Below are 12,056 nucleotides of genomic sequence, written 5' to 3' on the forward strand. Positions count from 1 at the left end.
TTAGGAGCTCGGCACATTGCAGGATGCACTCAACACTGTTTCAGGATCAGGCTCTGAGAAAATGGTTCAGATTCAAAGTGACTGAAGCATCTCTAAGAACACTGGTGAATATCAGATGTTTCCAAATCAATTCACCTCCAGTGCGATGTTGTTACAAGGTGGAAACCCTGAAGTAAATTCTTCTTTCAAAAGGAAACCTTCACTTAAAATGAATCTTAAGCTCTGAAGTATCAAGAATCAACTGGAAAATTGCATCTTTATTTGAAATCCTGAGGGCATGTTTCTTGCATTGATATCATTGACAAAAATTTCCCATTGACATAACTGGAAACATGATCATCTTACTGTTTCATATACAGCAGTAGTGTTATTTGTGCTATGGCAATTCAATATCAGGACTGCATTTCCATTACAAAGCATTATTTTCAGGGCTTAAGTAACTCAAAAAATACCAAGGGCTGAAATTTAGCATAAAATATCTCTATACAAGAATAATTAATTTTTTTTGACTGTTTTAAAATTACAGTAACATAAATAGGAAAGAAACTAGTTCAGATCTGTTTTTGCATTCCTAAGATTAAAAAATGGTATTTCATATACATGAAATGTTGCAGGCTTCTAGTCAATAATGGACTAATGCCTTTAGGCCCTGATCTCAAACCCATTGAAGTCAATGGAAGCCCGTCCATTGCCTTCAGTGGGCTTTGGATGGGCCCTTTGAGAGGATTCATTTTTCTTATATGTGTCCTTTTCTTGTTTCAGAGAATATTTTTATTTTAGTGCCAAATAACTTAAAGTCCCTAAGTGTTTGTTGACTGATAGACTGTACCCAATCTGAATGGATTATTAGTGTTTTCAATCAAAACTATATCTTTATAAATTCATATTTAGAATTTTTTAAAGAAAATCGTTTTTTTAGCCACTTTTGGATTTATCAGATAAACGTTTATTTTTTGCGGTCCTTTACAGAGTGATACAATAGACTTTAAAGGCTTCACAAGATCTGTTTATAGTCAAGGATCTTTGTACTCCATGGGAAGCTTGACCTGAATTCTACAGGAAGGGACTGGGATTCTGCAGTACTCCTGGGCAGTGGAGGGAAATCCTGCAGCAGCTTCAGATAAATTAAATATTGAGATTTTGGGGAATTAAGTGTGAACACGAACAATACAATCAGCACTGTATAATTTCTGTTATGTAATTTTCTAATTGAATTTATGTTGGTTCTACATTTTTAATTTTCAATAGCCTGCATAATCTTTATTTTTTTTTGGAAAACACATAATTACATCACAGAAGTTGTCAAAGCTGCTCGCTTTGGTAGGTGAGTAGGGGATAAATGGGCTTTTTTTGTTTTGTTTTGTCTCCTAGGCTAGGAAGGTTTGGAGGCAGTTTTGGGGATTATTGGAGAAGTACGCTAATTGGATGTTAGTCCTAAAATGATCAATGGTTAAACAATGTTGACATTTAAATGGTCATCATTAGCTTTCAAAATTAACATATCTTTGAGATGAATGGGGCAGTTTACCTTTCCATTAGAGATATTGTTTCTAGCTAACTGCATACCTACGCAAACATCCCTACAATTGGTTTGCACTCAGTCCACAAATGAACGATTTTCTTCACAACTGAAAATGTTGGAAACTTTGACCAAGGTTTTTCACAATGGGTGCCTAAAGTTGAAATGAATTGGTGCTCAGCATTTCTTGGTCACTTTTTAGACTTAAAGTACATCTACACCACAAATGAAGGGTATGATACATTTAATCTAGCAAGCACAGGTAACAAGACAGTATCAGTGAAGAAACAGTGGCATGGAACCTGGCACAGGCCAGCAAACATGTATGTGCCCAGAGCCCCTGGTGGACTCATACTAGGATAGCTAACCCTCACTAAAGCATATGCCACCACAGCCTTACTACCACTATTACCCACACCAGCTAGCTTAAGGCTAACATGGGTATGCCAGTCTGCACTGCAATCACTCCTTAATTTGTGGATCATAGAATCATAGAATATTAGGATTGGAAGAGACCTCAGGAGGTCATCTAGTCCAACCCCCTGCTCAAAGCAGGACCAATATCAACTAAATCATCCCAGACAGGGCTTTGTCAAGCCGGGCCTTAAAAACCTCTCAGGATGGAGATTCCACTACCTCCCTAGGTAACCCATTTCAGTGCTTCACCACCCTGAGATATACCCTGAGAAGCCTAATGCCAGGTATCCTGAACTTCTTAGCTGTCATTTAAAAAAAGTTAAATCTTAGCATCTGGAACATGATTCTGTGGCAACTTCCACAGTTGCTGAATTGCAGGGCCCTGTTTATATTCCTGTTGAGTAAACTCTCTCTCTCATTGGACTTTGAAAAGTTCCTAAAATCATATTAACAAAATACTCTGTTATAAAATGTTATTGACTGAGAAAATTTAGCATAGAATATTATGGTGTCTAAGGAAGCCATTGGGTCTATCGGCAAAATCAGCTCCTCAGCTTATAGGTGGATTGAACTTTCATACACATTTTCTCTCTGTGAGAGAGAACTTTGGATTCTTCTGTTTAAAAGTAACCAGTGACTAAAAAATTTAAATGACTCACTAAGCCATGTTCAGAAATTGAAATTGACCTGATATAAAGGTTCTGTCTTAAATCCACTGAAGTGAGGAAATTCAGAACTAAGAGTGTGGTCCTGCCATTACCTTTTTACTGTGAGTAGTCTCATTGACTTTAATGGAACAACTTTGGTTCATAAGCACAACTCCGGTTCACAAGCATAACACTTGGTAGTGTTTGCAGGATTGGGCCCTAAAGTTGAAACTTGATCCTCGTTCACCTGGCTGTATGTTGCCGAACAGTAGGTGATTTTATGCATTTTGGGTGAAGTTCACCCCGAGTGAAGTGGGCATATGCAAGTCACTCTTTATTGCTTATGTCCTGCATAGGGGTTATGTTGTGGGGTCAGAAGGCTAAGCAGGAGTGCCAGTTCACGTCTTGCACTCTGCAGAACTGCTCCCTGCATGTATGCAGTGTAGGTCACATTGTGGGTGGGCTGGGAATGACTTAGTGGTAGGCCAGCAAAGGACCCACAATTCCAGGTTCATACAAATCCATTTGGCCTCAGTACTGCATGCAACCAGCACTGAAGGGTTATGACTGCTGTTCCAGTTCAAAGGCAGGAATAGCAGCATGGGGAGATGTTCAGCTGGTGCTGGGTTAGTGGTGAATTCCACTTCCCTAACCTTCCCCACTTAGAACCTTCATATGCAAACTTTATGCAGGTGAATATCACCCCTAATTGCACTTCAATACCTGAACATAGAATGAGGAGTTAAAGACAGAGTTCCAGCTCTAACTCTGAAGTCTATGACATGGTGGCCTGAAATAAGACCCTGAACTTTAACTGAACAGTTTGTGTGTGTGTGTGTGTGTGTGTGTGTGAGTGAGAGAGAGAGAGAGAGAGAGAGAGAGAATTACTTTAAGGCTGGAAAAATATACCAAGAGAAAACATCACAAAAATAGCCAAAAATGTGTTTTGTCACTGCTAAGCTTTATCTTCACTGCTGCATGGAAAAAAAGGCCTTTAAACCTGGTTCCCTCATTGCTCTTTTTCCTTTCTGCTCTGTTAGATCAATATGCGTTCTGTCGCTATGTGATTGACATGTTTGCGCAAGGGGATTTTTATACAGGTACTTTCGAACATCGTTGAAGTCTGTTCTACTAGTCTTTGTTTTTCTGAGAAGTTCTGCTTTTTTATGCACTAAAGTTTGTTTTGTATTTTTAAAAGGCAGCAAAATGGCAAAAGTGTGCAAATAGAATTTTTAAATAAAGCATGAGAACTAATGGCTGTACTATTAGAGCTTTTAACTTTTCTTTCTGCAATTGCATGAATTAAAATTAAGGGTAATTTAAAAGTGAAGTCAATGGGAAAGTATGGAAAATGCTAAAATATATCATAATCCCTTCGTGCCAAGAAAGGTGCAGGAGAATGGAGTAATATCTTAACATGTTTTTCCACAAACAATAACTCCAGGATACTTAATTTTAACAAGAACTGAAACTGCATTGAAAACCTTCATTGCTTTTAATGTATGAAATCTCTCATCTGATCTATCTTTTTTTTTTGCTTTATCTCCACACACACACACACACACACACACACACACACACACACACACACACTCATTTCTTCAAACACGTAGCAAAATGAAGTGAGAACCATCGTTGATGACTGAGAACTGAGTTGGTCCCATGACATTAACTCAGTTCAACTGTCCTAATCTTATTTAACTGATTTTTTTTCTAGAATCATGGTGCCAAGTGTACAATAGAAGTGGCACTATTTCAGAGCGGACATAATCTCAGAGAGAGGACACATACACTTTAAAAGAAACAAAATTTGCTGAAGTTTTTATGGGAACAGTCAAAGTTTGCATATCCAGGGATATGAATTCAGTCAAACCTTGTGTAACAACTTATTTGCTCAAGAAGTTACACATCCATTTGGGACCTAGATTTATCAGTTAGTGGTTTATGCATTGTCCCTGTTCTTTTGTTATTTGCTTTGAGGAATCTTCCTGACACAGGTGCTCTCCTTCTGGGACTGAGCTGCCCCAGAAGGAGGCAACTGGCAGTGATGGGGCAGCAACAGAATTGGAGGAATATGTGCAGGTTGCCCTGCCTCATACTAGGGAAAGAGAAGGGACAGGTTGTTCACTTCCCTGCAAAGATCATAGGATTTTGGAGAAATGGGGAGAGGGTCTGTTTTGTTATTTCCCATTCCTCCTTTCCCTGTGGCTCCCCCCCACTCAAAAAAAATGAAGATAGGGGAGAAGGCTAGCTGGAAAGAGAGCCTGTTCCCATTAGAAGACAGGAAAGTATTACATTGACCCAGGTCCTGTCAGGGAAAGCAAATCCAAGTGAGGGCATTGGTCTGGAACTGCGATCAGATTGACAAAAAGGTTAGCAAAACTTGATCATCCTTTCAGAGACCCTGATGAGGGTTAAGATAGCTTCATGGGGTTCTTCAAAATCTCACTAGTGGCTCTCCTGGCATTTGCAAGGATGATGGCAGCGCCTTTTGCTTTGCCTGCTCCTCTTCAAGACAAGTATCCTTCACAGAAGCTCTCCCCACGTTGTTTGACACACCCCTGAGGTAGAGCAGGGTTGCCCTATAAAGGAACCAGGGTTGTTGAGGTAAATTTGTTTTGACCTTCCCAATAGCCAGGAAGTTGGAAGGGTTAGGGGTGGGGACAGAGGAGAGGGAGACTGCATCAAGAAGAATTTTTGAAAATCCCCAGAATGTGGCATGATGCTACTATGCCATGTTTGCCTCATGGCATTGTCTCAGAAGATCATGATACAGTCATATTGATGCAGCATCACAGTGTAAACACATGGGGTGGGGAGTCAGGTAGCTATACACTTAGAGCTTCTCTGTGACTCTTATACATGAAGTTATTCTACATCTCTTTAAGGTTGACTATTGCCTTATTAAAGGGTGTCTAAAAGGGGATTTGTTCTGTACTCTATCCCTCACAACTGGTTGTGTGGCAATTACTTTTAGTCCTGCTAAATCTATTTACCACCTCAGGTAGAACCCAGTGAATTGATGTTATTAAGTAACTTGAATTATATCTGTGAATAGTAAAATAAAGCATTTCCCATAAAATAAGCCATATTCCATTCACAGTTAGTGAAGAAAAACACTGAAACATCCAGCACATACTTCACTTCTTTCTAATGAGGTGATGCAAGGTAAAGGTCAGATATGCTCAGTTCTGTACTCTTCATAAAAAGCATTCAGAATGGCATTACCAGCTGCAGCTCAAATAGTCTCTTCCTAAGCCAACATGTTCAGTTCACAGTGATCCTTAGCTGTACCCATCTTTTACACTCCTTTTCTTGTATAGAAATATAGAATAATAACAGCATCACATTATCAGTAACTTTAATGTTCTTATTATCTAATTAACCTTAAAACCTATTGTAATTAATCTCCACATGAGCTCATGTTTTAGAACATTGAATAGCAGATGTGTTATCCTAACCAGGAGATCTCAGCACAGTTAGACTAAGGAGTTCAACTGCAACTCCATCCAGCATAGCAGCACTCTCAGCACAAAACTAATTTCTGTCAAATCCAATATTTATGTTTATAGAAGAGAAAAATAATGTGTTGAGTATTGATATGATGGAAGTTCCATGGCTGCTGAATTTGAACTTCCATCTACTTAGGTTTAGTGTGAGCAGAGTACTATCCTTAGATATTATGTGGACTACATGGATTCATAATAATAGTAAACATTATTATTGTTTAATAATATTTGTTGCTGCTTTAGAGGACTTCATTCATACCAATGGTGTTCCCAAATGGTCTATTTTTATTATAATGGAACATTTTTATGTACAGGAAAAATATATAGTTTATTTAATATACCTGGTTAGGTGGCAAATATGTTAAGTACTGGCAATATAAAATGATTTCCGTTTTCTTAAAGTTTTATACTAGAATGAACAGCAAAAAATGTACCCTTCAACATAGATTGACAGTGTGACAAATAAATAAAAATTAAATAATACTAAGTCTTGAATTTAACCTCCTGACTGGGTATCTGAAGATATATTGGACAAAATTACACCCTTTTTTACATCTGTGCAATCTCCTTGAAGTTTGTACAGTGGCATTTTTGTAATGAGAAAGAAATACACCTCTACCCCTATATAATGCGACCCGATATAACACAAATTCGGATATAACGCGGTAAAGCAGCACTCCGGGGGGGCAGGGCTGCACACTCTGGCAGATCAAAGCAAGTTCGATATAACGTGGTTTCACCTATAACATGGTAAGATTTTTTGGCTCCCGAGGACAGCGTTATATTGGGGTCCCTTTCGTCAATTTCCTGTAGACTTTGCAATTGGAGGCTTAGAAAGTGAGTGAAACTGACACTTCTGTTTTTGGTGAAACTAAAATATTTTGCCAAGATACATTCCCCACTCCCACCTCCCATGACTTCTCCCACTGTGCCTTAGCTGGCTTCCCTGTATTTCTATTGTAGTATGATTATACCCCGAAAGTGGTCAGTTGTTGCCCTAGTCAGTCACTGAGTTAGGTCCTAATTCTGATTCTACTTCAAGAATTGCACTGCTGTCAGTTAGCTGCTCTAATCAGTATATTAGATGTATAGCTGCTCTAATCAGTTTTTAGTTTGTGCTGAATTAAAAAAAATGCCATAGATAGGAACATAGCACTCAGTCCAGCACAGCTGAAATCTATGGCAGTTTAGCCATTAATTTAAATTGGAGCTGGATCAGATCTATATAGTCTAGACCAATGGTCCATCTTATGCAGTACCTTGTATCCAAAAATGGTCTAGACTAAATATATCTGAGAAAATTTGAGATCTACACATCTATCCCATGTGCGCTACTGTATCATAGGGGGAAATTCCTTCCTGACCTTAGTTGATGAGCTTACTCCATGAAACATATGAGTCCTTGTCATTGTCAATGTCATATGTGTATAGTGGGTCACTGTTTACTACTGGATTTAACTGAATTTATTCATATTGAGTAGTCTTTTCCTCCAAGAATATCCCATTGATCCTGGTTGGACTATTGTAGAATAAGGTGCTATTTTAGCATAAATACAGGTCCATCAGTTGGTCTTCAATAAATTGCTAGTGTAGAGTTGGTAGCTATTTACTTATAGTAGATGTCTAAAAGTGAGTAGCACGTGACAATTAAGGCCAAAAGTTTCAAACTCAGGTGCGACTGAAGCTAGGTAGCTAAATATGTAGCTGTATTTTCAGAGATGCTGAGCAACATCAGTTCTCATTGTTTCTCTCTGTACCAGATTGCATTCAGGCCAGTGCCTATCAGGCACAATGTAGTCCTCATGGGATCGGAGTCCCACTGACTATCAAAGTGTGGGTTACCTACAGGACATCTGATGGCCTTGAAATTACTTTTATATTAATGAAGCTTTGTTCTGAATAACACCTTTGCTATTACTTACTCAGAGTTTTATATCACATCAGTTCAGAGTTAGTAGCTTCACTTGGGTTTGATTCCCTTTTACTTTTATGTCCTTACGGAGGGTGAAATCCTCACCCATGTTGATGGGCACTTGCGCACACATGTAGTCTAATGATTACTCTATTTAAAATGGAGCGGATTGCTCCCCTTCTGCTCTGCTCTGTCTGGTGCCATGTCCTCACTTCATCCTCACCTCTTTTTTGACAGCTTGTTCCCCATGGGGATGCACCAATGGACATGTCATGTGCTCTGCAGAGTGCAGTGAGAACAAGGTTTGCTATAATGAAATGCCTTTGTGCAGTCACCCAAGGGGAGGGGCTTATTGTACACCTCTCTGGCTCTGCATGCCCATGGCAATGTATGTCATAGATTCTAGGGCCACAAGGGATCACTGTGGTTATCTATTCTGACCTCCTGTATAGCAGAGGTCATAGAATTTCCCTGAATTAATTCCTGTTTGAAATAGAGCCGTCTAAGTTGTGCACTGCTGAGGCGAAAGTTGTATTTCTCAATTGGCTGTTCAGTCTCAACCAGGCTTCCCCACTTCTCCCAGTCCTAAAATTATTCCAGTTACTCGTGTATATTTCCATTATGTGCCCTCGCCATGCTTTACAGAACTTCCATATCACAGTAGCATGGGCCTATGTAAGGGACTGGTCTTCACATTTAGATAATTACCTACTAATAAACACAGTGGTTCTGATTCTGAGCTGCACCTCTCAGTAGGCAGAGCCTGGAAGGGGAGGCAGGAGGAGAGGGCAAATGTGCCTTTTTGCCACCTTTTGCAGCTTCAGGCTGCAAGGTCCTGTTTGCCTCTTGGTGTAAACTGGCACAATCCCAGGAGTTGCAATGATCTCCCAGGATTACTGAAGGGCAGTAGATTCTGGCCACACCCTTTTCATCCACCAACACGCCCCTGCCTGTCTTTTGCATGTCCCTGCACCAGGGGCTAAAAGCTAGCCCTGTGTAGGTCCATCTTTCTAGCCTTATGCTGCCAGAAAATTGCCTTGCAGTGGGAGAATTGCCAGGCAATTTCCAGCCCCGTTACAGTGCAAGAGTGGCATAAAGGGGTCACAGCACACTTCAGAATTAGAGGTAAGTCATTGTAAAACTCTCTCCATAGACTCTCTCCATCCCTCAGTCCAGCCACTCCCCAAATGCTCATGTGGAAAGATGTCTGGAATATTAAGAGATCCAGGATTGGTCAGAAAAAGGACGGAAAAAAAAATTCTAGACCAGCGGGCTCCATAGAGAACACTGTGCCAGCAGTTCCCTCCCAGGAAGGAGTGCCAGGTCAAGTGCCTTGACTGACCACTATGTGATAAGAATTGTTTCCTTTTCCACCATCACCATCTCACATAACTCCCAGCTTGGCTATGTTTTCAAGTGCAGTGGGACAGCGGAGGTTACTGTCATTGTATAACTATAATCTGTGGTGCCAGAATGACTGGCTGGCTATGGCATATTATGTATGTCCCATAATATTTTATCTACTAGCAGGTTCCAAAATGGTGGAACCTGCTAGAAAATGGGTGAGTAATGTCAAGTTCAGGTGCATGTTGTATTGGCATGTTAGATACTTAGATACTTAAGGAACTGTGTATAAGTTTAAGAATTGTGGGTATAAGGCAGAGGCGGGCAAACTATGGCCCGTGGGCCACATCAGGCTAGCCTCCGGCCCCTCCCCTGCTGTCCCTCCTCCCGCACAGCCTCAGCTCGCTCGCTTCTCTGCCGGCACAATGCTCTGGGTGGTGGGACTGTGAGCTCCTGAGGCAGTGCAGCTGCAGAGCCCGGCCTGACCCGGTCTCTGTGCTGCGTGATGGCAGCGGCGGCAGCGTGGCCTGGCTTCAGCCGAGCAGCGTGGCTGTAGCGCTGCCAGCCACGGGTGCTCCAGGCAGTGCGATAAGGGGGCACGGAGCAGAGGGGTTGGATAGAGGGCAGGGGAATTTGGGAGGTGGTCAGGGTGTGGGGGTGTGGATAGCGGTCAGGGTGATCGTGGGGAGAACAGGGGGTTGAATGGGGGCCGGGGTCCTGGGGGGGGCAGTCAGGAAGGAGGGGGGGTTGGATGGGGCAGAGGTCCCGGGGGGGCCATCAGGAATGAAAGGAGGGGTTGGATGGGGCGGCAGGGGTCCGGGGCTGGTCAGAGGTCCCGGGGGGACTGTCAGGGAAAAGGGAGGGTTGGATGGGGCAGGAGTCCTGAGGGAGGGGCAGATAGGAGGTGGGGGCCAGGCCACGACACCTCCCCAACTGGCCCTACATACAATTTACGAAACCCAATGCAGCCCTCAGGCCAAAAAGTTTGCCTGCTTCTGGTATAAGGGCAGCTTCCTAACTTCCATCTGTAGGGCCTACAGAGTTCCAGTTCTGCTCTTGCTGCCTGATGTCCAGATAACAGACTCTTCTAACAGCCTTTGAACTTTTTTGATATGTGCTGATTGTACTTAATTAAAGATTACTGTGTGTTGTGATTGCCCAGAGGCAGTGGGCCTGATTCAACACCTAATTAAATTGGGTTTTTACTGGGATAACATCTTTGATACCGTGGCAGTTACTCTGGGGGATACTTGATGCCATGCAATAAACCAAAATCCTACAACTTCCATATTATTTTGATTCTTGGTCAGTGAAATTGAGCATGATGAAACTACCTCCAGTTTTACGTGGCTTTCATGTTTCATTGAGAACGCCAGAGACAATATTTTTCTTCTATTCAAATGTACACTATATTGTTTCCTATCCACTTCCCCCACGCATCATATTAGAGAGTGACTAAAGCAGATGTGGGGCCTGGCAGATGGCTGACCGGGAGCAGGAGTTAATGAGGGAGCCTAAGACCTATACAATGTACAGCAAACTTCCTCCCCACATTTTTATTTTGAAAATGTGAATGATCATTAAGAACTTCCAAATCTTGTCTTGCAGGGAACAATAGCGTGCCCCTAATTTGCAAAGGCCTCACTAGACTCATCTCTTTGAATAAGTAGGTAGCTGTAAATCAATTTCCAAAGAACGCTGGATTTGATGGAGCACTTGTTGATGTATTTGCTCTTGCTGATGGCATAATTGGGGATGATTTGATGACACAAAGCTGTCTTTTACTCCTCTAGGAACCTGCTGGGATAATTCTGAACACATTCTAAAATAGTCTGAAAGGGAAGAAATAATAAAGAGTAATTTAAATACCTACATGAGAAGTACGGAAAATTAAGGCCTAATCATTGAATAATTTCTGGCTAATTAGGTGTTATTTATTAATGAGCCATTCTTGCAATAATTTCAGCTGTCAGAACCAAATATTAGCTCTTTAAATTTCTGTTTTAATTATGCAAAAACCTAGAGAAGCTATTTAAACTGGGTTCTTCTCTCTGATGCTCTGCAAAGGCTGTGTCTGCTTGGGAGGGCTCTCATATGACATAGATCTCTTAATGGAACATTATCAGTGCATGATCCCCACACCGTCCCACAGAGACAAAACAGACACCCATTATTCCCTGCTTATGTCATTCCATCTTGAATCCAAGCCAGATGCTAGCACGCTAGGCCATAACTATCAACACTCCCATGGCACTGCTGTGTAACGATGCCAAAATTCTCCAAATTACTTTCACTGTTTCAGAAGCAACTACCCAGGGAATCTTTCACATCCTGCTTCCATAGATGAGAACTGATCTCTTGCTTTAATACTTCACTCTGAGAAGTTCAGAGCTTTCTGTTTATGAGTTAGTAGTCAGAGAGAGAAAGTCTTTGTTGGTATAAATTGTTGCAGCTCTATTGAAGTCAATGGGCCTACAACAATTTACGTAAGTGTGGGATACATACCAAAATAAGCATAACTTAGTAAATAAATCATATATGTATATATGATATGATAAATCACCCAATAAGGAATATTGAAATCCAGGGTCACATTTCAGGTAAGATTAATTAACAATGGCATAGACAACAAAACATTGTGAACAAAATATGAAAGGCCTCAAAAATCTTGGTCTTTAAAGTAGATAATTTAGGAACATAAGAACGGT

General features: G+C 41.1%; 1 protein-coding gene and 1 long non-coding RNA gene across 10 annotated transcripts in view; one reads left to right on the top strand and one right to left on the bottom strand.

Moving 5' to 3' along the window:
- The window catches only part of TRDN (triadin), a 284,763-nt gene that overhangs the window by 105,779 nt on the left and 166,928 nt on the right, over positions 1-12,056 (top strand). For 8 of the 9 annotated variants that reach the window (XM_054021587.1, XM_054021581.1, XM_054021584.1 and 5 more), the window contains exon 12: positions 3,624-3,683. The exons of the other annotated variant lie outside the window; for it this stretch is intronic. In XM_054021587.1, coding sequence (XP_053877562.1) covers positions 3,624-3,683 — 60 coding nt within the window. The remainder of the gene's footprint in view (positions 1-3,623; positions 3,684-12,056) is intronic. 9 annotated transcript variants of the gene reach the window in all.
- The window catches only part of LOC128833606 (uncharacterized), a 33,876-nt gene continuing 25,983 nt past the window's right edge, over positions 4,164-12,056 (bottom strand). Inside the window, exon 4 of the long non-coding RNA XR_008444292.1 lies at positions 4,164-11,180. This is a non-coding gene — a long non-coding RNA (uncharacterized LOC128833606). The remainder of the gene's footprint in view (positions 11,181-12,056) is intronic.

This window comes from Malaclemys terrapin, chromosome 3 (assembly GCF_027887155.1).
Source record: "Malaclemys terrapin pileata isolate rMalTer1 chromosome 3, rMalTer1.hap1, whole genome shotgun sequence".
Taxonomy (NCBI): domain Eukaryota; kingdom Metazoa; phylum Chordata; order Testudines; family Emydidae; genus Malaclemys; species Malaclemys terrapin.